Source organism: Vidua macroura, chromosome 29, assembly GCF_024509145.1.
Source record: "Vidua macroura isolate BioBank_ID:100142 chromosome 29, ASM2450914v1, whole genome shotgun sequence".
NCBI classification, from domain to species: Eukaryota; Metazoa; Chordata; class Aves; order Passeriformes; family Viduidae; genus Vidua; species Vidua macroura.
Window position 1 is genome coordinate 1,573,173 of NC_071599.1, and position 24,493 is coordinate 1,597,665.

Here is a 24,493-nt window from a genome sequence, read left to right on the forward strand (position 1 = left end):
TCAGTTGATGGGCTCCTCCTCCCAGGTGGAGGTGGGGATGGCGCTGTAGGGATCCGCCACGAGCCGGGCGCAGCGCACGGTCACGGCGAGGAGGAGCAGCCCCAGCAGCACCACGAAGGCCACGGCCACGGCTTTGTCCACGTCCATGGCGGGCGGCGCCGTGGGGGTCTCCATGCAGGGACCCTCAGGTGGGTCTGGCCCAGCTCCAGGGACCCTCAGGTGTGTGTTCCTTGGCTCCAAGGACCCTCAGGTGGGTCTGTCACAGTTCCAGAATCCTCAGGTGTGTCTGTCCCAGCTCCAGGGACCCTCAAGTGGGTCTGTCACAGCTCCAGGGACACTCAGGTGTGTCTGTCCCAGCTCCTGGGACCCTCAGGTGTGTCTGTCCCAGTTCCAAGGCCCCTCAGGTGTGTCTGTCCCAGCTCCAGAGGTTCCTCAGGTGTGTCTGTCCCAGCTCCTGGGACCCTCAGGTGTGTCTGTCACAGCTCCAGAGGTTCCTCAGGTGTGTCTGTCCCAGCTCCTGGGACCCTCAGGTATCTCTTCCTGGCTCCAGAGGTTCCTCAGGTGTGTGTCCCTTGGTTCCAGGGACCCTCAGGTGTGTCTGTCCCAGCTCCAGAATCCTCAGGTGTGTCTGTCCCAGCTCCAGAATCCTCAGGTGTGTCTGTCCCAGCTCCAGGGACCCTCAGGTATCTCTTCCTGGCTCCAGAGGTTCCTCAGGTGTGTGTCCCTTGCTTCCAGAGACCCTCAGGTGTGTCTGTCACAGCTCCTGGGACCCTCAGGTGTGTCTGTCCCAGCTTCAGGGACCCTCAGGTGTGTGTTCCTGGGTTCCAAGGACCCTCAGGTGTCCCTTCCTGGCTCCAGGGACCCTCAGGTGTGTCTGTCCCAGCTCCAGGGACCCTCAGGTGTGTCTGTCCCAGCTCCAGGGACCCTCAGGTGTGTCTGTCCCAGCTCCAGGGACCCTCAGGTGTGTCTGTCACAGCTCCAGGGACCCTCAGGTGTGTCTGTCACAGCTCCTGGGACCTTCCAGTGGGTGTTCTTTGGCTCCAGGGACCACTCAGGTGTCTCTTCCTGGCTCCAGAGGTTCCTCAGGTGTGTGTCCCTTGGTTCCAGGGACCCTCAGGTGTGTCTTTCTGGCTCCAAGGACCCTCAGGTGCCTTTTTCTGGTTCCAGAGACCCTCAGGTGTGTCTGTCACAGCTCCAGAATCCTCAGGTGTGTCTGTGACAGCTCCAGGGACCCTCAGGTGTGTCTGTCCCAGCTCCTGGGACCCTCAGGTGTCCCTTGCTGGCTCCAGAGGTTCCTCAGGTGTCCCTCGCTGGCTCCAGGGACCCTCAGGTGTCTCTTCCTTGGCTCCAGAGGTTCCTCAGGTGTCCCTTGCTGGCTCCAGGGACCCTCAGCTGTGTCTGTCACAGCTCCAGGGATGCTCAGGTGTGTGTCACAGCTTCAGGGACCTTTGGGTGTGTGTTCCTTGGTTCCAAGGTTCCTCAGGTGTCCCTTGCTGGCTCCAGAGGTTCCTCAGGTGTCCCTCGCTGGCTCCAGGGACCCTCAGGTGTCCCTTGCTGGCTCCAGAGGTTCCTCAGGTGTCCCTTGCTGGCTCCAGAGGTTCCTCAGGTGTCTCTTCCTTGGCTCCAGAGGTTCCTCCAGGGAGCCCTCAACTCCCAGTGACGTCCCCGAGGGGCCGGAACGAGGGCGGATTCCTGAGGCTGAGGGGGTCAAAAACACCCAAAAAAAAAGCAGGGAAATGAGGCCTCGAGTCCCCTCTGCTCCTGCCTTACCTGCCCTGGCCGCCTCTGCGTCTCTGCCGGCTCCAGGCCTTCATCAATAGTGCAGGAACGCGGCGGCATCGCTTTTCAGGGGATCAAATTCCCACCCCACACCCCCCCCCGGGTCCCTTCACGGATCTTCCCGGCGGCTCGGGGGTCACAGGGGGAACGCTGAGGAGGATTGAGCCCCAAAATCCAAGAGCCTTGCCTGGGAGAGCATTTCAAGGTGGTTTTTTTTTGTTGTTTTTTTGGCTTATATTGGAATAGACTGGGAAAAAAAAAAAACTCTTGGGAAAATGAAGTGAGCTGCCATTTGGATCTGGCGAGACAGCCTCACAAAAACACCAGAACGCCCAAAATACGCCCAAAATCTCCTTCGAATTTCTTTTTTTTCCCCCCTACTCTGAGAGAAAAAACGATCATTTTGGGAAGACAGTGAAACTTTGGCACCCCAAGAGCCGGGCTGTAGGGGCGTTCCAGAGATTTTTTTTTTCAGCAAAGGATGAGTTGTGGGGTCCTGTTGGTGGCCCCAAATTCCGGACCTGACAAAAAAAAAAAAAAAAAAAAACCCGTTCCGAACCCAATCCGGGTTCCAACCCAAATCACGCGTCCGGTCTGGATCCGCATCTTCATTTGCGGGGTTTTGGAACGCCAGCTTCACCCCAGTCTCAATCCCAATCCCAATCCCAATCCCAATCCTAATTCTAATCCCAATCCCAATGTTATGTGACGTCAGCAACACCACCCACTTTAGCCACGCCCCGTCCATAAACCCCGCCTCCTTCCCGGTGGGGGCGGGACACTGCCGCGCTCGCCACGCCCCCAGCCGTGCCCTCCGCTTTTCCCCGCCCCCAGCCCTCCGCTCGGACCAATAGCAATGCCGCGTCTCCCCGTGTCCCTCCTCCCGCCCCCAGGTTGAACCAATAGGAAGCCGCCGTGCCGCTGGCCCCGCCCCCGCGCCGGCGGGGCTGTGGGGGGCCGGCGGAGGTTTTCCTGCGCCGCCATCTTGGCTCGGCGGAGCGGAGCGAGGAGGGGGCGGCCCGGGACCCCCGCCATGGCCGCCACCGCCGCCAGCGCGGGTGAGCCCGGCCGCGGCGGCACGAGCGGGGCTGGGGAGCGGGCGGGAGGGGCCAGGGGGAGCTCAGGGAGGGCTGAGCGGGAGCTGAGGGGGCTGAGGGGGGGCTTTAGGAGATGAGGGAGGCCTGAGGGGACTCAAGGGCTCTCACGGGGCCTGCAGGGCTGAGGGCGACCCTCAGGGGCGAGGGCTGACAGGGGCGTGGGGAGGTTCCTGAAGGGCTGAGGAGGGGGTTTGGAGAGGGGGAAATGGCGCTGGGGGGCGGACGGAGGGGCCAGGGGGAGCTCAGGGAGGGCTGAGCGGGAGCTGAGGGGGCTGAGGGAGATGAGGGAGGCCTGAGGGGACTCAAGGGATCTCACGGGGCCTGCAGGGCTGAGGGCGACCCTCGGGCGCTGTCGTGTGGGGGGCTCTGAGAGGGACCCTCAGCCGTGGCTGAAGGGCTGAAGGGACCCCTGAGGGGCTGACAGGGGCGTGGGGAGGTTCCTGAAGGGCTGAGGGGGGTCTGGAGAGGGGGAAATGGCGCTGGGGGGCGGACGGAGGGGCCAGGGGGAGCTCAGGGAGGGCTGAGCGGGAGCTGAGGGCGACCCTCAGGGGCGAGGGCTGTCGTGTGGGGGGCTCTGAGAGGGACCCTCAGCCGTGGCTGAAGGGCTGAAGGGACCCTGGAGGGGCTGACAGGGGCGTGGGGAGGTTCCTGAAGGGCTGAGGGGGGTCTGGAGAGGGGGAAATGGCACAGAGGGATGGGGGCACCCTGCAGGAGTCGGGGCTGGGTTTGGGGTACGAGGAGACCCTCGAGGTGGGGATCTGAATTTGGGGTCCCTGCACCAGGTTTCCATCATCACTCGTTTGGATTTGTTTTTCTTGGTTTCTGCCCAGTTTTAACCCTTTATCAGCTGCGTTTCACTGTGTCAGGGCTGTGTTATCTGGGTTTGGGGTACGAGGAGACCCTTGAGGTGGGGATCCCTGGATTTGGGGTCCCTGCGCCAGGTCTCCATCATCACTCGTTTGGATTTGTTTTCCTTGACGGTTTCTGCCCAGTTTTAACCCTTTATCAGCTGCGTTTCACTGAGTCTGTGTTACCTGGGTTTGGGGTCCCAGAGACCCTCGAGGTGGGGATCCCTGGATTTGGGGTCCCTGCACCAGGTTTCCATCATCACTCGTTTGGATTTGTTTTCCTTGACGGTTTCTGCCCAGTTTTAACCCTTTATCAGCTGCGTTTCACTGAGTCAGGGCTGTGTTATCTGGGTTTGGGGTACGAGGAGACCCTCGAGGTTGGGATCCCTGGATTTGGGGTCCCTGTGCCAGGTTTCCATCATCACTCATTTAGATTTGTTTTCCCGGTTTTTGCCCAGTTTTAACCCTTTATCAGCTGCGTTTCACTGAGTCTGTGTTACCTGGGTTTGGGGTACGAGGAGACCCTCGAGGTGGGGATCCCTGGATTTGGGGTCCCTGTGCCAGGTTTCCATCATCACTCGTTTGGATTTGTTTTCCCGGTTTCTGCCCAGTTTTAACCCTTTATCAGCTGCGTTTCTCTGAGTCAGGGCTGTGTTATCTGGGTTTGAGGTACGAGGAGACCCTCGAGGTGGGGATCTGGATTTGGGGTCCCTGCACCAGGTTTCCATCATCACTCATTTGGATTTGTTTTCCTTGGTTTCTGCCCAGTTTTAACCCTTTATCAGCTGCGTTTCGCTGAGGTTTTTTTGTTCATTCCCAACAAAAAAAAACCTCATGGCCCGGTTTGGAGGTTTTGCACAAAAGTCCCTCTGAGCTCTGTGCAGGAGGGGAGGGCCCTGGAGCACAATGTTCCCTCAGGTTGGTCCCCAGAGTCCTCAGCTCCCTCTGCACAGGAAGCTGGGAGCTGCTGATCCCAGAAAAAAAAAAAAAAACAAAAAAAAGAGATTTTATCAATTTTCTGGCCAAACTGCTCCAAAACAAGCTCGTGTCCAGATTAACCCGGCCCCTGTGAAGTCGTGATGGATTTACAGCGTGGTGGCTGAGATCAGAATCTGAGCTTGTTTGTGTTTTTTGGTTTTTTTGGTCTTTTTTTTAATCTTAGCTTGTGCTTTGTGGCTCTTCATGTGGCTTGAGGGTCGTGAGACACGCTCAGGTTTATCCAGGAGTGTTCAGTGACGCTGCTGAAGGATCCCAGGAGTTTTATTTTAACGTTTTAGGGAGGTTTTGTGGCTTTTAAAGGTGGGAAAAAAAACACACTGGGGACTCAGACCATCCAGTTTAGGAGGAAGGAAGATGCTCGTGTTTATGCAAGCATTTGTGGAAGTGGAGTCTTCAGGGCTCTGTGGTTGCATAATAAGAAAGTTTTAAAATTCTGAAAGAAGAGAGGATTTTTAACATCTGCGTTTAATATTTTTAATCGTGGGCAGAGTGACCAATATTCACTCAACCCTTTTACACAGAGGGAGAGAAATACACAAGCAGTAAACCAGGAGATTGAATGCTGAAGAATTCTCACAAATAACGTGAGGCTTCTTTTCCTTAAAGTGTTAAAAAAAAAAAACAGATTTCAGGGCTCCAGTAGATGCTGGGTAATGCCTGCAAACTCCCCAGAATGTCTTCATTTCAACCCCTTAGCAATGGAAGGAACGTTCTTTCCTTAATTTTTATATTTCTTCGTGGAGAAGGTTCCCCATGGGGATGAAAGTGCTGAGCTGGCATTGCATGGGAAACTCAAACAAGCTGAAAACCTCCTGCTTACTTTAAAAAAAAAAAAAAAAATCAATTTAATGTACCCCAGATATGGAAATTGAGATGTTTTGTAAATTAAAAAAAAAAAAAAACATAAAAGCAGAAATATCCAAGCCTTAGAGCTTTTAAGGCTCCCAAACCTGCTCCAAACATTCTGGGGAGCTCACAAATGGTTAAATTTAAAACAAATCTTATAAGATTTGATGTCCAAACGTGAGCCTGGCAATTAACCCCCTGCTGAAGCTCCTGCAGCAAAAAAAAATCACCAGTTTGGTACAATAAAAATGTATATAAAAGCTGCAGCAGCCCCTCTCGTAAATCACAGCTGGGAATATTTGCAGTAATTTTATTTTTGGGCTTTTTTTCTTTTTTTTTTTCCCCTGTTGGGATGCCAGTGGTTGCAGCAGAGCTTTTCCCAGGAGAGCTGGGCTGGGAGCCTGGAGCACTGGTGGGGGAGGTTGGGATTTACATTTGCTCTCTTAATTAGATCCAGCACAAGCAGGGATTGGTTCTGGGAAGGGCTGGGACACAGACCCAGCCAGGATGTTGGAAACCCACCTGGGATTTCTTGGGATTCTTGACTGGACACCTCCAGCAGCTGCTCCTTTCTGGGAAGGGATTTTCCCTCCCTCCCATCCTAAACCTGCCCTGGTACAGCTTGGGGCTGTACCATCCTCATCCTCATCCTCTTGTTCCCTGGGGAGAGCAGAGCCTGCCTCCAGCCTCCTTCCAGGGAGTTGGACAGAGTGAAAAAAAACTCCACCGTGTGCTCCAGGAATTCACCTCGTGTTTGGAATGGGGATGAACACAATCTTTGTGTTCGTGGGCATTTCCCAAAAATCCCAAAGTGGGGGGGGGGGGAAAAGGCAGAGCTCTTCCCGTGCCACCTCCCTGCCCGTGCTGTCCCTGGTTTTGGGAGGCCGTGGCCAACCTCAGGGTCTGTCCTGGGCTTCCAGCTGAGCCACGAGAGGGAAATGTTCCTCGTGGGATGCGTGTTGGGCTCTTGGGGGATGTGGAAGGCTTGAAAAAGAATTCCCTGTGTCTGTCCCCCTCAGCCCTGTGAGAACAGCACAGTGTCACTTCCTTCCCCTGCCCAGAGCGGAAATTCCTTCCCCTCAAGAAAGGGATTCTCCAAAAACTTCATTTCTCTTCCCACCATGTTCACATAAGGCTGGGGAAAAGGAGAAAACCCTCCCTTATTCCCACTTGAGATTTCATTTTTGTTAAACAAAATCCTTGTGTGTCACCTTGGGACTTCACTTGGGGCACAGCAGCATCTGAGCGATCCCAAATCGAGCAGAAGGGAGATGGGGAAGGGTTTCCACCTCTGTTTTTTTTTTTTTTTTTTTTGTTCCCCAGATGTATTTTGGAATTGCAGAGGATCCTGGTGTTCTGTTGCTGGTGTTGGATGGGCTGTGCTCACTCCTGCTGTTGGTTGGGATTGTTGTTTTTGGCTCCTTCGGCTGCCGAGCCTCGAGCTGGATGCTTATTCCATACTGTAGTCACCCCTGGGAAATTCTATGGATCAGCAAGGAAAAAGCTTCCTCAGCAACGCCAGCAGCTTGGAGGAAAACAAACCAGGCAGGCAGAGAGGCTGGGAATGTTAACGTGGTAAAATGTGTTTAATTTTGGCAGAAATAACCAGGAATTTGGGAGCGTGTTTGCTGTGAGGTCCAGGCACACCACGGAGGTGATTGTGCAGCTCCACTTCTAGCTGTAAATAAACCAATGTGCAACTCTGGAAGTGAAATTAAGCTATTGTTGGACTGAAATCTGCCTTTGGGCAGTGGAGAAGAGCTTGGGAACCCCAGCTTAAAGCCCATTTTTTCCCTAATTCGTTAAACCTGGCCTCAGTTCTTCACTTTGTGCCCCCAGTTGTGGCTGTTTCCCGCCCAGGCTGCTCTCGGTGCTGCTGAGGGCGGTTTGGGAAGCCCAGCACTGGGGTTTTTGGGGGTGTCTGGGTAGTTCTGGGCTCCCTTTGCTTTGATAAAGGGTCTCATTAGGATCACTAAATAAAGAAGTGGTTTGGGGGCTGCATCAGGCTCAGTTTGCAGTGGTTGTGGTGGAGGTTTTTGGACTGTTTTGGGGCAGTTTCACAGCACATTTACAAACCAACAACTGTTAAAGTACGCCCAGAGCTGACACGTTTCAGCAAAACAAGAAAAAAATTGTTTATAACAGATTTAAAAACTCATTTTCTGATGTGGAACAGAACTGTTTGAATGCAGAGCAACATTGGTTGGGCTCTGATGGTGATGCTGGGGTGTAGATTCAGCATGCTGAGCAAGCTCTGAACAACTGCAGACCGTGTTACCCGTGAAGAACCAGGATTAGGGGAAAACACAGGAAAATGGAATGCTGGAACCACAGCCAGGTTTGGGGTGGAAGGAATCACCTGGGCCACGGCTCAGCCACCTCACACTTGTCCAGGGTGCTCCAAGCACTTGTGGAAGAGCACAAGCAGGCCAGTAATGGTGCCCACTGGTCTGTGCTGGTGAAGACCAGCATGGGTCAGCTGAACAATGATGGGTTTTGAAGTGTTTTACGAGCGTTTGGGTTCATCCTTTGTCTCAGATTGGGCAAGGAACCCTCTGCGAGCTGGTGTCATCAGGGAAACTCGCAGCTCTGCTCCTCCTCAACCCCTTCCCTGCTCCCACCAGGCTCCTCCTCTCTCCAAAAAAACAAAAAAAAACAAACCAGCCCACATCTTTTGAGTTTGGCAGCCTCAGCTCTTGCAGCTGAGGAAGCAGCGCGTGCTCCGTGCTGGGAGCGGCCCCTCGGCGCAGCAGATGACACAAACACACCCCAGAGCCCACCCCAGCACATGCTGACACACAACTGCTTCTACCAGGCAGTGTTCCACTGAACCAGAGGGGCTTGGAAGTAACACTGGTTGATGTCCTTGATATTTTTCTTTTCTCCCCAACTCCTGTTTAGAGATGGCCTCCGATGTTTCCTCGCTGGGCGCAGCCGTCGGCTCCGGGAGCGCCGGCTCGGGAGCTCAGGCTGGAGGAGCTCAGAGGCCCAGCAAGAGACGGCCTGGGTGAGTGAGTGTGTGAGTGGGTGAGTGCTGGGGCTGTGCTCCGCGGGGAGGGCTGTGGGAAAAGGGCCTTTTTGAGGAAGTTTTGTTCTCCAGAAAGAGCTGTGGCTGCTTCTGAGACGTTACTTTCAGGTGGGCTCCGTGCAGTCTTTTCCCTTTGTGGTCGTGTCTTTGTGCCAGCTACACCCCTTGAAGAGTGACGTATTCAGAGGGGACTAAAAGCTTTGCACCTCAGAAGAAGGAGCAAATGCACACCAAGGATTGAGAGCAAGACAGGAGTTTGCTGCAAGACCTGGGGGAACAGAGAATCTGGGTTTTGGGGCCTTACTCCAACCTTTGCAGCTGTGCTGTCCCTGGGAGGGGTGGGGGGAAGAAGCCACAATGTGCTTGTGGGAGGCTTTTTGTTTGCTCAAAATGCCTTTGCAAATTCAAAGGGAGTTTGAATGGCTCTTCCAAGATTTCTGGCACGAGAAATTGCCTCGTAATTTTCAAGCAAACTGAAATCTTCCTCTGCACCCCTCCCAGTCACTCAAACTCTTTCCTTCAGCCCCATTTGCTGATGCTCCCACCCCCCTGCAGCTCCTCCTCTGCATCCACAGTTTTCCATCCCGAAAGAAAAGGTGAAAAGTCTTCTGTCCTTCCACATGAACTGGTCAGAAGTGAGGTTTTGGCCTTGTGTGAGCAAACACTGTGCACAAAACTGAATTTTAACTCCAGGAAGATTTTACCCTTCTGCTTTTTTGTTTTGGTTTGTTTTAATTTTAAATGCACCCAAATCCAGGCTTTTGAGCTGGGAATGCTCCATCTGTAGGCTGCTGATGGTCCCTGGTTCTCCTAGGAGACCCAGGCTTTTGGAACAGAAGGTTGGGAGTCCGTGCATGCTCCAAGTGGGTTTTCTTCCTTTGCAACTGTTTTTCCTTGCTCTGTTCCTGATAGATACCTAAAAGAAGCCCCTTTCCAACCAACTTTGTTGGTTGTTTCACGATAGGATCACTAAACTGCCTTGGGATTACTTAATTTTTTCCCTTTCAGGAATCATCTGCATCCATGGGGACAGACAGAAAAATAATTTAAAGGAGAAACCACTTGGTTAACAGCTACCTTTTTTTTCTGTTTTTCAGGCTCGATTTTGATGATGATGGAGAGGGGAACAGTAAATTCCTCAGGTGAGGGAGAACATTGCATCCACAAGTTTCTGTCCTGTGGTCTGGCTGTGTCTGTGTCTTTTCCCTGGAGCAAGATCTTTCTGCTCCTGTGGCTTTTCCTCTCTGGAAGCAGTGGGAATTGCTCCAGTTCCTCAAACTCTTCCCTTTCTCCCAGTCAGCAATATTCCTCCATCTCTGTGGCTTTTGTTGCTGCCTCAGATTTTAATTAATTAACCCTCATCTGTTGTAAGGATGCTCCAGTTCCAGAGACATCCTTATTTCCCGAGGAGTTGGCGAGGCTGCAAGGATCTCCTCGTGATCCATATGGAACACAGAAGAGTTGGAATAGCTTGTGTCATTTATTTGTAGCCTCACTACGTGGTTTAGGATTGAGTAACTCCAGTGATAGTGGAGTTAACTCCAATAATAACTCCAAATAACTCCAGTTCCAGTGATACTGGAATTCCCTGGGCTTTAAGGATGCCCATGGAATGGTTGGAGGATGATGAATGTAGAATTTACCAAGAGAAACCCCTTGGATGGAGGTCCTGATTTGGGCCACCTTCATCTTCCAAGTGCAATTGAATCAATTTCTTGGTATGGGATTAAATTTCGTGTGATCCCAGCATCCTTGATTGGGATGAGCTATGGAAAACCCCATGGAGGTGATGCCCAGAGTCCACCCACAGTGTTTGGAGTGATCAGTGAATTATCCTGCACTGTCCAGCCACAGCCAAGTTTGCCTTTTTAACCCCAGGCTTTTCTCTTTTTTTCTTTTTTTTTTTTTTTTTTCTGTGGGAGTTATTAAACCTTGTTTTCTCAGTGTTTGTTTGGGAAAGAAGGAAGTGTAAACACTTTAACCTCTCCCCCTTCTCCTAGATGTGATGATGACCCGATGCCAAACGATAAAGAGAGATTTGCCAGGTAAGAATTTGATGATTTAAAAGCTTTTTGTGCCAAAAAAAAAAAAAAACTTAATATGAGAGAGATCCTGCAGCTCCCTTCTCACAATATCTCTCTTTGAAGGTGTTCCACACGTACTCCTTGATGTTTTTTGGACCAGTTCACTGAGTGTGACAGTGACATTCCTCTTTTTCACCATTCCTTTCAGCTCTGGCCTTGGACTCTCATTCTTTTCTCCTGCTCAAGAAACTTGCAGAGATTCAAGTTTCCTGCTTAGTCCAAGTTTTCCTTGAACAGAGTTTCCTGGCACACATTGTGATTTGTGTGTTTTCTGGGGAATTACACAGAAGCTCTACAGATTGGGAGTTTTCTGGAGATTGTAGGGAATACTTTGATGAGTTTTTGGTGTCTGACAGTATCTCTGTGAGTGCTGGCACCGAGCCCATGGTATTTTTACAGCTCTTTGAAGCTCCATTCCCTTCTCTGGACACATTCCAGCCCATCAATGTCCCACCTCCCAGGAGGAGACAAAACTGCCCCCTGGATTTGGGGCAGCCCTGCTGTTACCAAGGGAATTCCAAGCTAAGATTCTCCAACTTTTTAAGTGGTTGGAGTCCTTCTGAAGTCAAGCAAATATCAGAATACCTCAAATATTAGAAATAAGCAAATTAGAACTAGGTCACAGCCTCAAAAAATGTTTTTAAACTCCAACACATCAGGCACCAGTTGAACGTAGAATGTTGCAAACTAATGACTGTTTTATTTTATGGAATTGCTCCTCTGCAAAACAGACCTGTCCCTAGGCTGGGTTTCCTAGTCCATCTTTCCATTTTTTTTTTTTTTCCATTTCTTTCAACTTTTTTTTCCATTTTTAGCTTAGCTGGCTAATTTTATTTTTAGGTCTGATGATGAGCAGAGTTCAGCGGATAAAGAGAGACTTGCCAGGTAGGAGAATGGAGATTTCAAGCATGGACAAGCAGAGTTTTTCCTTTCCTTAATGTTTCTCTAGGCATCCCTTCTCTCTTTTTTTTTTTTTTTTTTCTTTTTTTTTTTTTTTCCCCTCCTTCCCTCATCTGCTGCAGAGGATTTAACAAACTCCTGGAAATGGCTGTGGAATTGGGATTAGGAGGGGAAAGGCATTGAGGAAAGGCACACCTCATCCTTGGAAGAACCTTTTTAGGGAATACATGGAAGGATTTATTTACCAAAGGCCACAGGGTTGGGCTCCTGCTTTCACCTGTGCTAAACACAATTCCTCTTGTCCTGGGTCGAGGTGCCAAGTTGTCCATCTGGGAAGGTTTTGGGTCGAGGTGCCAAGTTGTCCATCTGGGAAGCTTTTGGGTCGAGGTGCCAAGTTGTCCATCTGGGAAGGTTTTGGGTCGAGGTGCCAAGTTGTCCATCTGGGAAGGTTTTGGGTCGAGGTGCCAAGCTGTCCATCTGGGAAGGTTTTGTGTCCTGGGAATGCTGTTGGACTCTCAGAACAGGCAGGAGAAGCTGTGTTAGCTCAGGTGTTTTCCTTCCAGGAAAGGTGGTGTCACTGGAAACAGCATTTCATTTTTCCCTGAGTTTCTATTAGCAATTAATGAGAGAGACTGTGCCTGAAAGCACCGGAATGCTGCAGCAAGAATCCAGGAATGGGCCCTGCAGCCCCCTGTGCCCACGTGCAGGTGGTTTGTCACCTGGGCACACCTGCAGCAGCCTTAACACCTGTGCCCTTCGTTTTCCACCTCACAGACTTAAGCCAGTTTGGGGCAGTTTTGTCTTTAAACCAAAACCTGACCCCCAGAGTGCCTTTGCTGACTGCACTGAGCTGTGCAGAAATGTTTGAGGGGCTCAGGAAGGCACAGAGGTGTCCCCCAGGATGGACAATCCCAGTTCTCCCATCCTTTCCTCGTGGCACGCTGACAGTGGGCAAGTGAAATGTAAATGTCTGGTGATTCCCCAGTAGCTTTTGTAGTTGAAGGATCTTTGTTTTTCACACCTGAGCTTGTGAGTTTAGAGAAGCTGCCTGACTCAAAGGTGAGGAGGTCACTGAATGTCTGCACACACCTCGTAGTGATAAATGCTCCATGTTTGTATTTATCCTGTTCATTCACCTGCCTATCCTCGCTCCTTCCAACACTTCCATCTCATTTCACTTCCCACCATGTGCTTCCTTGCACATGATCCATCCTTCTGCATAGGAAACCTGGCTTTTAAGCTCTGTTTTGGGAAACCCACCTTAGGATCCCAGTTAAATGATGTGTCCTGGATAAAAGAACCAAGTTCTGGTCTGTGGGACTGATGGGAACTGTGCCCTGTGAGCCAAAGGGGTGCCAAGAGCCTCCTTAGATGGCAGCAATTGCCAACAGTGGCTCTTTAGAGGTCGGTGCCACCCCCCCCCAGGTGTTGCCTGGTCCTGGTCTGCCCAGGTTGGTTGGCCTTGATGGTCTGTGCAGAAATGAGGTGGAACCTGCTTGGAAGCTTTCCCTGCTGTGATGGGAAAGTGGCTTCCCAAAGCACTGCGAGGTGAGACCCAGCTCATTCAGGTCACTCAGAATCCTGGGCTGCCTGGGGCTGGAAGGAGCCTTAGAGCTCATCCAGTTGCACACCTCCCACTAGCTCAGGTTGCCCAGAAGAGCAGGTGCCCAAGTTTTAGCTGCAGGGTCTGATGGTGCAGGTGATCTCACCCAGCCTCGGATGGACAGTGCTGAGGCCACCTGCAGTGAGGTGGAGCTTTGGGAGCAGCTCCTTTGGCTTCCTGCAGCGTTGTGTGGTGGACGGGGGAGGTTAGCCCAGGTTCCAGGGAGCTGCTGTGACTTCGAGGAAGGTCCAGGTGTAGCCTCTCCTCCTCCTCCTCTCCACATTCCCTGTGCACGCCCAGCATGTGAGGCTTGACTCCTAATCCTGACGGCCCCGATGCATCTCTGTGTGTCGCACCCGTGCGAGCGCCGACGTGGGGACACGGCCGAGCCTCCCACCCTTGGTAACTTCACCTTCCTCCTTTTCTCCTCCTCGACCCCCGGCAGGGAGAACCACAGCGAGATCGAGCGCAGGAGGAGGAACAAGATGACCGCCTACATCACGGAGCTGTCGGACATGGTGCCCACGTGCAGCGCCCTGGCCCGCAAGCCGGACAAGCTGACCATCCTGCGCATGGCCGTGTCCCACATGAAGTCCCTGCGTGGGACCGGCAACACCTCCACGGATGGCACCTACAAACCTTCCTTCCTCACCGACCAGGTCTCTGCCTGTATTAAAAAAATCCCTCTTCCTCTTTTTATGAAGCCTCCTTAAGGTCCTGGAAGGTCACAGTGAGGTCTCCCTGAAGCCTCCTGATCTTGGCCTGATGCTGCTTTGTGGGAATTACGGCAGAGGGGAAAATTAAACGATGGGTGGCGGGGGGGGAAAATCCAAGCCCAGGGTGTGTTTTGGCTGTGGAGTTGAGAGGTGTCTGTGTGTGTGTGTGTGTGCAGGAACTCAAACACCTGATCCTGGAGGCAGCTGACGGCTTCCTGTTCATCGTGTCCTGCGAGACGGGGCGCGTGGTCTACGTGTCGGACTCGGTGACGCCGGTGCTGAACCAGCCGCAGTCCGAGTGGTTCGGCAGCACCTTGTACGAGCAGGTGCACCCCGACGACGTGGGCAAGCTGCGGGAGCAGCTCTCCACCTCCGAGAACGCCCTCACAGGTACAGCAGCCCGGGCTGGGACGCCAGGGGCTGGCAGGTGGGAGAGCCTGCGGAGGACTTGGATTAAACCCTTCCCTTTGTAGAGGGAACCAAGCCCTGGTGCCTTTCTACCAAGGATGCTGCAGCCCCCCCCGAGAATGCATCTAAAGGTACCACCAGTGACACTCGTGTCCTGCCAGCTCCCAGTACGTTACCTGGAGCCACACCTTGTCTTGGTGGAAGGACTCCCAGTGCAGCAGCATCTCCTTTTCCTTTCTGTTTTTAAGGTCGTATCCTCGATTTGAAGACGGGGACTGTGAAGAAGGAAGGGCAGCAGTCCATGAGGATGTGCATGGGCTCCCGGAGATCTTTCATCTGCCGAATGAGGTAGGAAGGAATTCCTGGGAAAATCTCTGAGCCTAAAGCCAAACTTGCTCCCTAAACCTGGCCCTTCCATGCTTCTATTTCAGCTTTTTTTGGGGCTCATGTAGACATGATAGAAAATGGCTGAGCTTTCCCTACAGTCAAGTTCTTGAGATGTTTGTTTGCCCTGTTGTTGTAGAAGATCCAGATAAAGTAACAATTAGTTTCAGCCCCAGGTGTCACCTCCCTTGAGTTCCGCAGAATGAGGGGTTTGTGTGATGGAAATTCTTCTTATTCAAGACATCCAGATTATTTCCATGTTGATGAGGAAAGATCAAATCCTTTCTAACCCTGGTGCAGGTGTGGCAACAGCTCCGTGGATCCAGTCGCTGTCAATCGTCTCAGCTTCATGAGGAATCGCTGCAGGTAAATGACCCAGAAACAGCACACATACATACAACATATAAATAACACAGCTAAACACCTTGCCTCACCTTCCCCCACTGCAGCACAACCTCTTTCTCTCTCCCAAGGAATGGGTTAGGTGCAGCCAAGGATGGAGAACCTCACTATGTCGTCGTGCACTGCACGGGCTACATCAAAGCCTGGCCCCCAGCAGGTAAGGATTCACCTCGTGTTCAGCTGGGCTGGGTTTAAGAGCTCGTGGTCTCATGTTGCCATTCCAGGAGCTGAATGTGCCAGGAAGTGCTTTGCAAACGTGTCTGTGACTTTTATTTTAAGATTGACTTAATTTTTGCAGGCGAAGCAGCAGAGTGCCTCTGTCTGTAGAGGATGAAAATAACATTGAATTGTCTGATGTGCAGCTTTTGCTGAACTTCAGAGATTTTCATTCCTTCTGGTGAAAAAAAAGGAGGGGATTGCACCTTAATTTACAAAATCCCTTCATGGGGAAGAGTATTGAGTTACAGACCACGGCAGAGAGATGTCTTGAAGTCCATTCCTCTGAAATTTTTCCTGTACTGACCTTGCTGGAATTTTTGGTCCTCCCCTCCCAGGTGTTTCTCTGCCTGACGATGACCCCGACGCCGGCCAGGGCAGCAAGTTCTGCCTCGTGGCCATTGGCAGGCTCCAGGTGAGTGCCCTGTTCCCCTTTTCCAACACTGCCTTGTCCTGGTAATCCCCAAATTTAAACGGTTCTGTCTGAAAACATTCCCTGATGGCCACAAATCCCAGTGCAGGGCTGGCAGCTCAGGTTGGTGACTCTCCCTGTGCTCCTGGCAGGTGACCAGCTCCCCCAACTGCACGGACATGAACAATGTCTGCCAGCCCACAGAATTCATCTCCCGACACAACACCGAAGGAATTTTCACCTTCATCGACCACCGGTGCGTGGCCACCGTGGGTTACCAGCCCCAGGTGAGGAGCTTTAGGAGCTTTTGGAGAAAAAAGTGCTCTTTTTAAACTTGCTTTTCCTTCTACATCATGGCTCTACTTGTCTACTTGATAAACCATGCCCTGGGCTTAACCCAGACATGTGTTTCTTCTCCACTGGTTGCTTTTCCATGTGTTTTTCCAAGTCCTTTGATCCTGGGAAGGCTGGGTGTCTCTGGATTATGTCAAATGTCAATTAAAGCCATTTTTGCCTCCAATTGAGTTAAAGATCAAACATTGATCAACAGCTGTTGTGCTTTTCTTTTAAAAAACAGCACACCAGCTCTTGTGCTTGGGTTGTGTAACAGGGATTTGGGGGGAAGGAGCAGGAACTACCTGTCCAGAGACAGATTAATTATGGAATCTGCCTGCCAGATGAACTGACTCAATCTCTCACAATTCCTTGAAAAATAGGAACTTCTGGGGAAAGACATTGTGGATTTCTGCCATCCAGAAGACCAACAGCTTTTACGGGACAGTTTTCAACAGGTAAAAGCATCAGAGCTGCCCTTTGCATGCAGGGTGGAATTCAGATTGGAGTTCATCCCGAGACTGGAATGTCTTGGTGCTTGCAAAGCAACAAAACTGACTGGAAAACCAAGAAGAAAAAAAACAAAGCTTAGCTAATTCTCCTGTGCAAAAAGTTGCAGATTTAGTCGTATCATTAAATGCAAAATGAAAACAGAAGCATCTGATGTCTTAACTCCTGAATCCAGTCTTAACTCCAGCTCTGGCTGCTGATCCAGTTGGCTTTTAGGGCCAGGGATGTGGCTCCCAAGTGCCTGCTTGACTTGGCTGAAACCCTGGTTCATCTCTAGGGCCCAGCCCAGTGCTGCAGAACCCGCAGTGGAGGTGGTTTTCTTGCCCTGTTATTTCTGAGGGCCTTGGACTGGTGGCAGGGCAGGTAAGGCTGCCCCTGTGGTTTCATGACTCCAAAAACCAGCTGCTCATATCCATTGCTCCAAACCGTTGGAATGGGAAGCGACAGCATGTGTTTCATTTCTTGGAGGCTTTTCCATACATCTCACCAGTGCAAAGAGATAAGAGAAGTGAAGCCAAAAAAAAAAGGGGATTTTAGGAATCAAAATCCCTCCTGTATCCTTTAGGAATCAAGCTATCCCAAGGGAATAGTGCCATTTAGTTTGGGAAGACTTGAGATGTGGTGGTCCAGGTTTGAGGCAAAGGGCCATCGCCGGGGGCTGGGCGGGGGGAACTCGTGCTCAGGCTCTTCCCCCACCTTTGGTCAGGTGCTACTGATGTAACTCCCTCTTTTTTTTTTTTTTCAAGGTGGTGAAGTTAAAAGGCCAGGTCCTGTCAGTCATGTTCCGCTTCCGATCCAAAAACCGGGAATGGCTGTGGATGAGAACCAGCTCGTTCACCTTCCAGAACCCCTACTCGGATGAGATCGAGTACATCATCTGCACCAACACCAACGTCAAGTGAGTACCTGGAGAAGGGCTCTCAGTCCAGAATAACCCAGAACTGAGCCTCAGCTCAGAGAGCCTCAGCTCAGAGAGCCTCAGCCTCTCCCCCTCACCAGTCTCCCATCAATTCCCACAACCCTGGGGAAGTTCCTAAGTCCCTCCAGCTCCCATTCTCTGCTGGGCTGTGCCAGGCACTGGAGGGCTACAAAGTGCAGGAATTGTAATGCCTTTGGCTGTCTTGTTGTGTGGCTTAACAAGCTGCCAAAATTCAGCTCCAGCAGTGCCTGAAAACAGTGAAATCTGCCTTAGAATGCTCGTGGATTCCTGTGACACCCCGGGGAATGGTCAGAGCTGCTCTCTCTTTCCTTGAGGGAGCTCCACACCCTTTGCAAGGACCAAGAAATTGTGCCTGTGTGTGATCTAGAGCTGCAGGCTTGGCAAGGGCAGCTCCAGCAGACAAACAGAAGGCTGGATTGCCTGGGAAAGGGAAATCTGAGATTATTTTTTTTTGCCATGAGGCAAAGGAGCACTGCTTCCCTGCAGAGCTGAAATCTGCTGCAAGCCTGATTTCCTGCCCCATGTCAGAGCTCTCTCTTTGAACTTCTTCATTCCTCATACAGCCATTCCCACATCCAGAACCCAAAAATCCCTGTGGAAGTTCAGAGCAGAGCAGCAGTGTCTGTGTGGTTGTGTTTGAGGTGTGCAGGGCACAACCCCCCACACCTGGAGCATCCTATTCCATGACACCACCTTTCAAGGAAACCAGGTGGAAACTCACTCCAAAAAAACCCTTCCTCACTCCAAAACCCCTTCACTCAAAGGAGGGTTTTGCATCTTGTCCCAGACAGCCACGCCCTGCTACACACAGGACCCAGCTTTGCTGCCAGCTGGGGCTTTTTAAATCTCATTTTTCTGTGTTTGCTTTGAAGGAACTCGAGCCAGGAGTCCCGGCCTGCCCTGGCAAACTCCATGCCAAGGCCTCAGCTGGGGCAGAGCCTTCCCCTGGACATGGGCACGGCCCCACTGCCCTCAAGGTCAGGAGGAGCTCAGCTCCTTTTCCCATTTCCACCTTCCCCTCACACACCCTTCATTCCCAAATTGCCCTCTCTGCAGCCAGGAGCTCCAGGCTGACAAATCCCTGGTGTAACCAGCCAGAGCTGTTCCCTTGGGAATTATCTTTAGCAGCCTGTGTTCAGTGTTAAAGACACTTTCTATTTTAGGCAGCAGCAGCCACCCCAGGCAGAGCTGGAAGTGGGCCCAGGGAGGGAGAGCTTGGCTGGCTATGAGCACTCACAGGTGAGTCCAGAGGGATTTGGGCACTCCCTGTTCATTGTCCTGCACTGTTTAATTCACCCTTTTGCTGGGGGTTTAAAGGTGGTGGCACCAGGTTGAGGTGAGGTTTGAGGAGGTGTTTTTACCTTGGGCGTGGCTCAATTCCAGTATTTATCACGTGGAATCATGGACTCATGGAATAATCTGGGTTGGAAGGAACCTTAAAGCCCATCCACTCCCACCAGAGCTGGTTGCTCCAAGCCCTGTCCAGCCTGGCCTTGGACACTTCCAGGGATGCTCCTGGGCATCCTGAATGGTCCTGCTATCCCAAAAAAAGCACATCAGAATCCCGGGAGCAGCTGGGCCCTCCAGAGGAGGTGTGAGCAACTCTGGGAGGTGTGAGCAGCTCCACCAGGTGTGAGCAGCCCCAGGAGGTGTGAGCAGCTCCAGCAGGTGTGAGCAGCTCCACAGGTGTGAGCAGCCCCAGGAGGTGTGAGCAGCCCCAGGAGGTGTGAGCAGCTCCACCAGGTGTGAGCAGCCCCAGGAGGTGTGAGCAGCCCCAGGAGGGGAGGTGTGAGCAGCTACACCAGGTGTGAGCAGCTACACCAGGTGTGAGCAGCCCCAGGAGGTGTGAGCAGCCCCAGGAGGGGAGGTGTGAGCAGCTACATCAGGTGTGAGCAGCTACACCAGGTGTGAGCAGCCCCAGGAGGTGTGAGCAGCTCCCCCGTGTCCCCCAGGTGCCCGTCCAGCCCGTGAGCGCTGCCGGCCCCGAGCACAGCAAGCCCCTGGAGAAGGATGAGAGCCTGTTCAGCCAGGAGCGGGACCCACGCTTCGGGGAGATCTTCCCTGGCATCAGCACAGGTGGGTCAGCAGCACAGGTGGGTCTGCAGCACAGGTGGGTCAGCAGCACAGGTGGGTCAGCAGCACAGGTGGGTCAGCAGCACAGGTGGGTCAGCAGCACAGGTGAGCTCCTCCTGCCTGCCCTGGTCACTCCTTCCTGCCTCTCCCTGCCTCTCCCTGCTCCCCGTCTGCAGTAGATGCTCTGACCCCAGAGAACCTCTGTTCAGTAGAAAATGGGAGAGGAAATCAAATGAAACAGGATTTAACAAAACCTGCAGTCTGTGTCTGGAGAAGGAACAAAGGAGTCTTCCTTCACACAGACACATCTCTTCCAACTGCTTCTGCCCCTGTTCCCGAGATGTCCCAGCCCAAAAATGACTCGTGCTCTCTCCACAGATGAGAGCAAAGCCATCCCTGCCAGCACCATGCCAGCCAACCCGCCCCTCTTCGCCCAGGGAAACACCTTCACTGCTGCACGGCCCGCTGAGAACTTCAGGTGAGGCTTCACCTGTCCAGCTCCTGCCCATTCCCTCTGTTGCCTCTGCTGTGCCTTGGACATGCCCAGGACCTGAGTTCCCACAACCCAGCAGCTCCTCTCAGTTGTTTCCCAGTATGGAATCATGGAACCCTGTGGGTTGGAAAGGCCCTCTAGGATCATCAAGTCAGACTGTTAACCCAAGTTTACCACTAAGCCCGTCCCCAGGTGCCACATCCACACATTCTTGGGACCACTCCACCCTTCCCAGATGGGCAGTTACCCCAACTGTTGGGCTCATTTCCCTCCAGCAATGACTTGAGCAGAGGGGTTTGGTGCCTGTCCATGGCCTCAGACACCTCTTGTGTTCCAGGAGCAGCAGCATGGTGCCTCCAGTGAACATCATCCAGCAGCAGCCCTCGCCCGCCGGCCGGATCTTATCCCAGATTTCCCGGCACTCCACCCCAGCTCAGGTCAGCGGGACCACCTGGGCTCCAGGGACACGGCCGGTGTTCACACCCCAGGTAGCACAGCCCGAACCCTCAGGTGCAGGCCCCGGGTCCCTGCTGCCTTCCAGACCCTGCTCTCCGTGGGGAACCTTGCTGCTTCCACTCTCTGGTGCTGCGTGTCCGTGTGCTTCCTCCTGCGGGGCTGCTCCTCCCTGAGCTGGGGGTCGGGGTGAAGCCGTGCCTCCTCTTCCTCTCCTGTGTTTTTCCTCTCTTTACAGCAAGTGGCATCCCAGACAGTGAAGACTCGGCCACCTTCCTTCAGCATGGGGACATTCCAGGGCACGCCGTCCTCCTTCAGCTCCATGACAGCGCCGGGCTCGACGGCTTCTCCCACCACGGCGCCGTACCCAGCCCTGGCCAGCCGCAGCACAGGCTTCAGTGAGTGGGGTTTGGGGGGGCAAAACACCCCTGGGAGGAAAGCTGGGAGCATCCAGCTGTGGTGAGGTGTGCTCTCCATCGTTTTTTGTGGATTTTGGGAGTGCCTAAATGTGGGGAGTAGAGTTGAATCTGTGCTTTGACTGACACTGATCACCTTCAGTCATCCTGCAACCACAGAGTTGACTTGGTGGGTGGATTCCTCCCAGCTTGGGATAGCTGGGGTCATCCCAGCAGATGAATTTTGAACCATTTTAAGGCTGACTAGGAGGAAACAAACCCCTCTGGGAGTCTCTTTGTTCTATCCCATGGCGAACACCTGAGTTCCTGTGGCAGGAATTCCTGGAGGGCGACCCTGCTGTCACAGCAGCAGCACCACACAAAGCACTGCCCTTCCCAATCCCATCAGAGCACTGGAGAAGCCTCATTGCCAAAGGGGGGGTGGCTCACTGCCCGTGTTCTCTGCCCAGCAGCCGCAGAGGCAGCGCAGACCCCGGCCCCGTTCCAGCCCCGCGCCGCCGACGCCGTGGGAATGTGGCCACAGTGGCAAGGACAGCACCACGGCCCAGGATCTGGGGAGCAGCATGTGCAGCAGCCCCAGCCCAGCCAGCCTGAGGTCTTCCCAGTAAGATGGGGCTTTCTAACCTCCCAGTCTGGTGGGATCCACTGGTCTTGAAGCACCCAGAGCTTGTCCCTCTGGTTCAAATCACCTGGGGAGATCCCAAACTCCTGGATAACCTGATGGAGCTGGAAGTGGACACAGGCTTTGTGTCTTGGTCTGTTGCAGGATCAGTGGGAAATTCCAGTTGGATTACCCCTTCTAATTGTAATTAATTAAAAAAAAAAAAAAAAGCTACAGTCCAATGAAATTAAAATAATTCCTGAGAATTCATAATCATCTCACCCCAGCTTTCCCAGCAGTTGTTGGTGGTTATGGCTTAAATTTGCTGCTCTCCTTGGACACAGACCCTGTGTTCCCTGGGAGAGGGACCACTTTGGTTGACAGTATCTATTCCAGCAAACCCATGATTAAATTGCCCACATGATCACGGAGCCATGGAATTGCTGAGGCTGGAAAAGCCTCTGAGGTGGAGTCCAGCTGTTCCCCCTGATTTCCAATCTAAACCTCCCTGGCACCCCTCGATACTCCAGTGTGGATCCTAACTCTCTCCTTGTATCCTCACAGGACATGCTGACCATGTTGGGGGACCAAGGGCCCAACTACAACAACGAAGAATTCCCAGAGTTGAATATATTCCCTTCTTTTTCCGAATAAAACGAGCCTTAGGGGAAACAACATAAAGCCCTCTACAATATCCACATGGAAAGGAAAACAGCAGAGTCTTTTTCTCAAGGAACCATCACTTCCCACCTTCTGGAAGCTGAGCTCCAAGGAGGGATGGCCGTGGAGGAGGAGGTGGTTTGGACACCTCCTCCATGTGGGATTGTTCTGGAAGCTTCAGGACTTGAGTGCCACGAGGCCGAAGGCCCCGTGTTCCCCGAGCCGCTCCCAAGTGGATTTTTTTTTTTGGGGGGAGGGATTCCTGTCTGCATCACAGACAGCCCTTCCAAACTTTTTAAGGTGGCTTTGACTGTTTTTATTTCATTCTCTGCCGTGACTTTTTTTCTATACAACACAAACTTTTGGAATTTTTAAATACTGGAAGGAACTCTTCCAAAGTGTTATCCCTGTAAACACAATCCTGGAGGATGCTTGAGTAAGAATCCGTGTCCTAAGCCAGCGTTTTCCTCCTTTTTGGAGGGATTTTGGCTGTTTTTGGAGGGTTGTTACAGCGTCTCCAGTCCAGGGTGCTCCATGTGGAGATTCCTGTGTTTGTTTGGAATCTTCTCTCTCCTGTGAACTGTGCAATGAAATCAGTGTGACCCATGACCCCCCCTTACCCAGGGATAATTAACAAGCCATAAAAATATTACCCCATGTAGCTTTCTTCTGGATGAATCCATTTTCCAGCTGATGGTTTCTGTGCTGCCACAAATTGATGTTTCAAGAGGGTTTTTTTTTGGGATAAAACCTGCTCCACGCTGTCCATGGAATTTTATCACGTGTAGATGAGTTCCTTGTCCTGGTTTTGGAGCTGGATGGAGGAGAATCCCTGGATTTGATCAGAGAATTGCTGAGGAACTGTGTATTTTCACTACATTTGCTCACTCACCATCTCCTTAAAGAAGAATTCCTGCCATGGGATGATCCTGTTGCCAAATGACAAAAGAGTAAGAGGAGAGCTGGAAAAGTAGGGAACAGAATGAAATTTTTTTTTTATATATATATATATATATCTATATATATAAATTTTTAATTTTTAAACATTGACTTGGAATCTTCTGGCTTTTTCCATGGAAAAAAAAAAAAAAGCCAACTTGTGGCCAACCCTGCTCTCCTCAGGGGCTGGAAGAACCATTTGATTCCTTCTTGCTTCAATTCCAACAGGAAAATGAATTGCAGAGTTGGACTTGGAAGGAAATTTGGCACAACAGCAGCTGGGGAAGAATCCCAAGTGTTCCTGGTTTTTGTTTTGAATGGAATGTGGGTGTCCCCCCTTTTCCCTGCATGTTGGGGAGGGGGGCTCTGGGACCCCCCAGGCTGGTTGTGAGTGTTCTCTCTGCTGGTTGAGGGCAAGGATGGGGGGACACCCCTCCTTTCCAAGAGCTGATTCCAGAGCTGTCAATTCCTGACTGAAATCCAAGCTTTGAAACCTTTGTGTCACCAGCCCAGAGAGATTCCTCTTGTAAGTGGAGCAGGAAACTTTATTTTTTCCCCCTCTCCTTTTCCCTCTGGAAAATTAAGACTTGAAGGTTTTGTTTTAGTTGTTTGGGTTTTGTTTTTGTTTTTTTTTTGGAGGGGGTCTTTTTAAAAATTGTGTTCCAAAGTTCTCTATGGATAAGTGGGAACATCCCATCTGAAGACATGCTGTGATCCTCCCCAGCATCCCATCACATCCTGGGCCCTTCCCCTTCAGTTCTGAAAGGAGGAGGGAAATTCCCATTTCCACGTCCTGTGGTTGTATCCCCCCCACACCCCACCCCAAAATTTTCCAGATCCTGGGAGAAGGAAACCAAATCTGTTGGGAAAGGAGGATGAGGAGCAGCCAGCAGGGTTCCCAGGGGCTGCTGCATGGGGGACAGGGACAGGGGACAGGCTGGGCCCTTCCCCCCCTCTTTGGGGGCTCCAGTGTTTGTCCTGGGGGGAATTTTATCCTACACCCCCCTCGGGTGTGTCCCAGCCCCAGGTACCTCAACCCTGTGGATTCTGGGCAGCAGAGATTTTCCAACAAAGAGATTTTCCCGTTTTTCCAACCTTTGTCTCATTTCTGCCTCACTCCTGTCCCCGTCTTGGAGGAATGTCCCTAAATCCCCATCCCCTCCCCGTTCTGGCCTCCAAACTCCCGTTCCCTCCCTGTTTTGTCCCCCAGTTTGGCCCCCAAGCCCCTATTATCCCCCCCATTTTTCCCCCCATAATTCTCCTCCTCCCATTTGGCCCCAAACCCCTCGTACTCCCCCGTTTCCCCCCGTTTGTCCCCTCGGTTCCCAGTCACTCGCTGCCACGTCAGGGCCT

The 24,493-nt window shown here is 52.2% G+C and overlaps 2 protein-coding genes across 12 annotated transcripts; one reads left to right on the forward strand and one right to left on the reverse strand.

The window, feature by feature from the left end:
* Positions 1-174, reverse strand: LOC128820625 (cortexin domain-containing 1 protein-like). Its single transcript, XM_054001410.1, has one exon. It carries the CDS (start codon positions 172-174, stop codon positions 1-3), a length of 174 nt encoding a protein of 57 aa, XP_053857385.1.
* A 2,572-nt stretch (positions 175-2,746) lies between these two features.
* ARNT (aryl hydrocarbon receptor nuclear translocator) lies at positions 2,747-23,744 on the forward strand. 11 transcript variants are annotated; one of them, XM_054000966.1, is made up of 23 exons: positions 2,747-2,837; positions 8,471-8,576; positions 9,695-9,739; positions 10,598-10,642; positions 11,522-11,566; positions 13,630-13,843; positions 14,077-14,290; positions 14,374-14,439; positions 14,557-14,656; positions 14,993-15,058; positions 15,166-15,251; positions 15,649-15,725; positions 15,875-16,009; positions 16,439-16,513; positions 17,312-17,463; positions 18,378-18,482; positions 18,669-18,744; positions 19,458-19,581; positions 19,957-20,056; positions 20,409-20,559; positions 20,763-20,922; positions 21,390-21,544; positions 22,106-23,744. In XM_054000966.1, the coding sequence occupies exons 1-23, from the start codon at positions 2,813-2,815 to the stop codon at positions 22,193-22,195; spliced, it is 2,412 nt and encodes an 803-aa protein (XP_053856941.1). In that variant the 5' UTR covers positions 2,747-2,812; the 3' UTR covers positions 22,196-23,744. The 11 variants fall into 11 exon arrangements, with proteins under 11 accessions (XP_053856941.1, XP_053856942.1, XP_053856944.1 ...); XM_054000967.1 differs by having other exon boundaries at positions 21,393-21,544; XM_054000969.1 differs by having other exon boundaries at positions 20,409-20,508.
* The last annotated feature ends 749 nt before the right edge of the window (positions 23,745-24,493 follow it).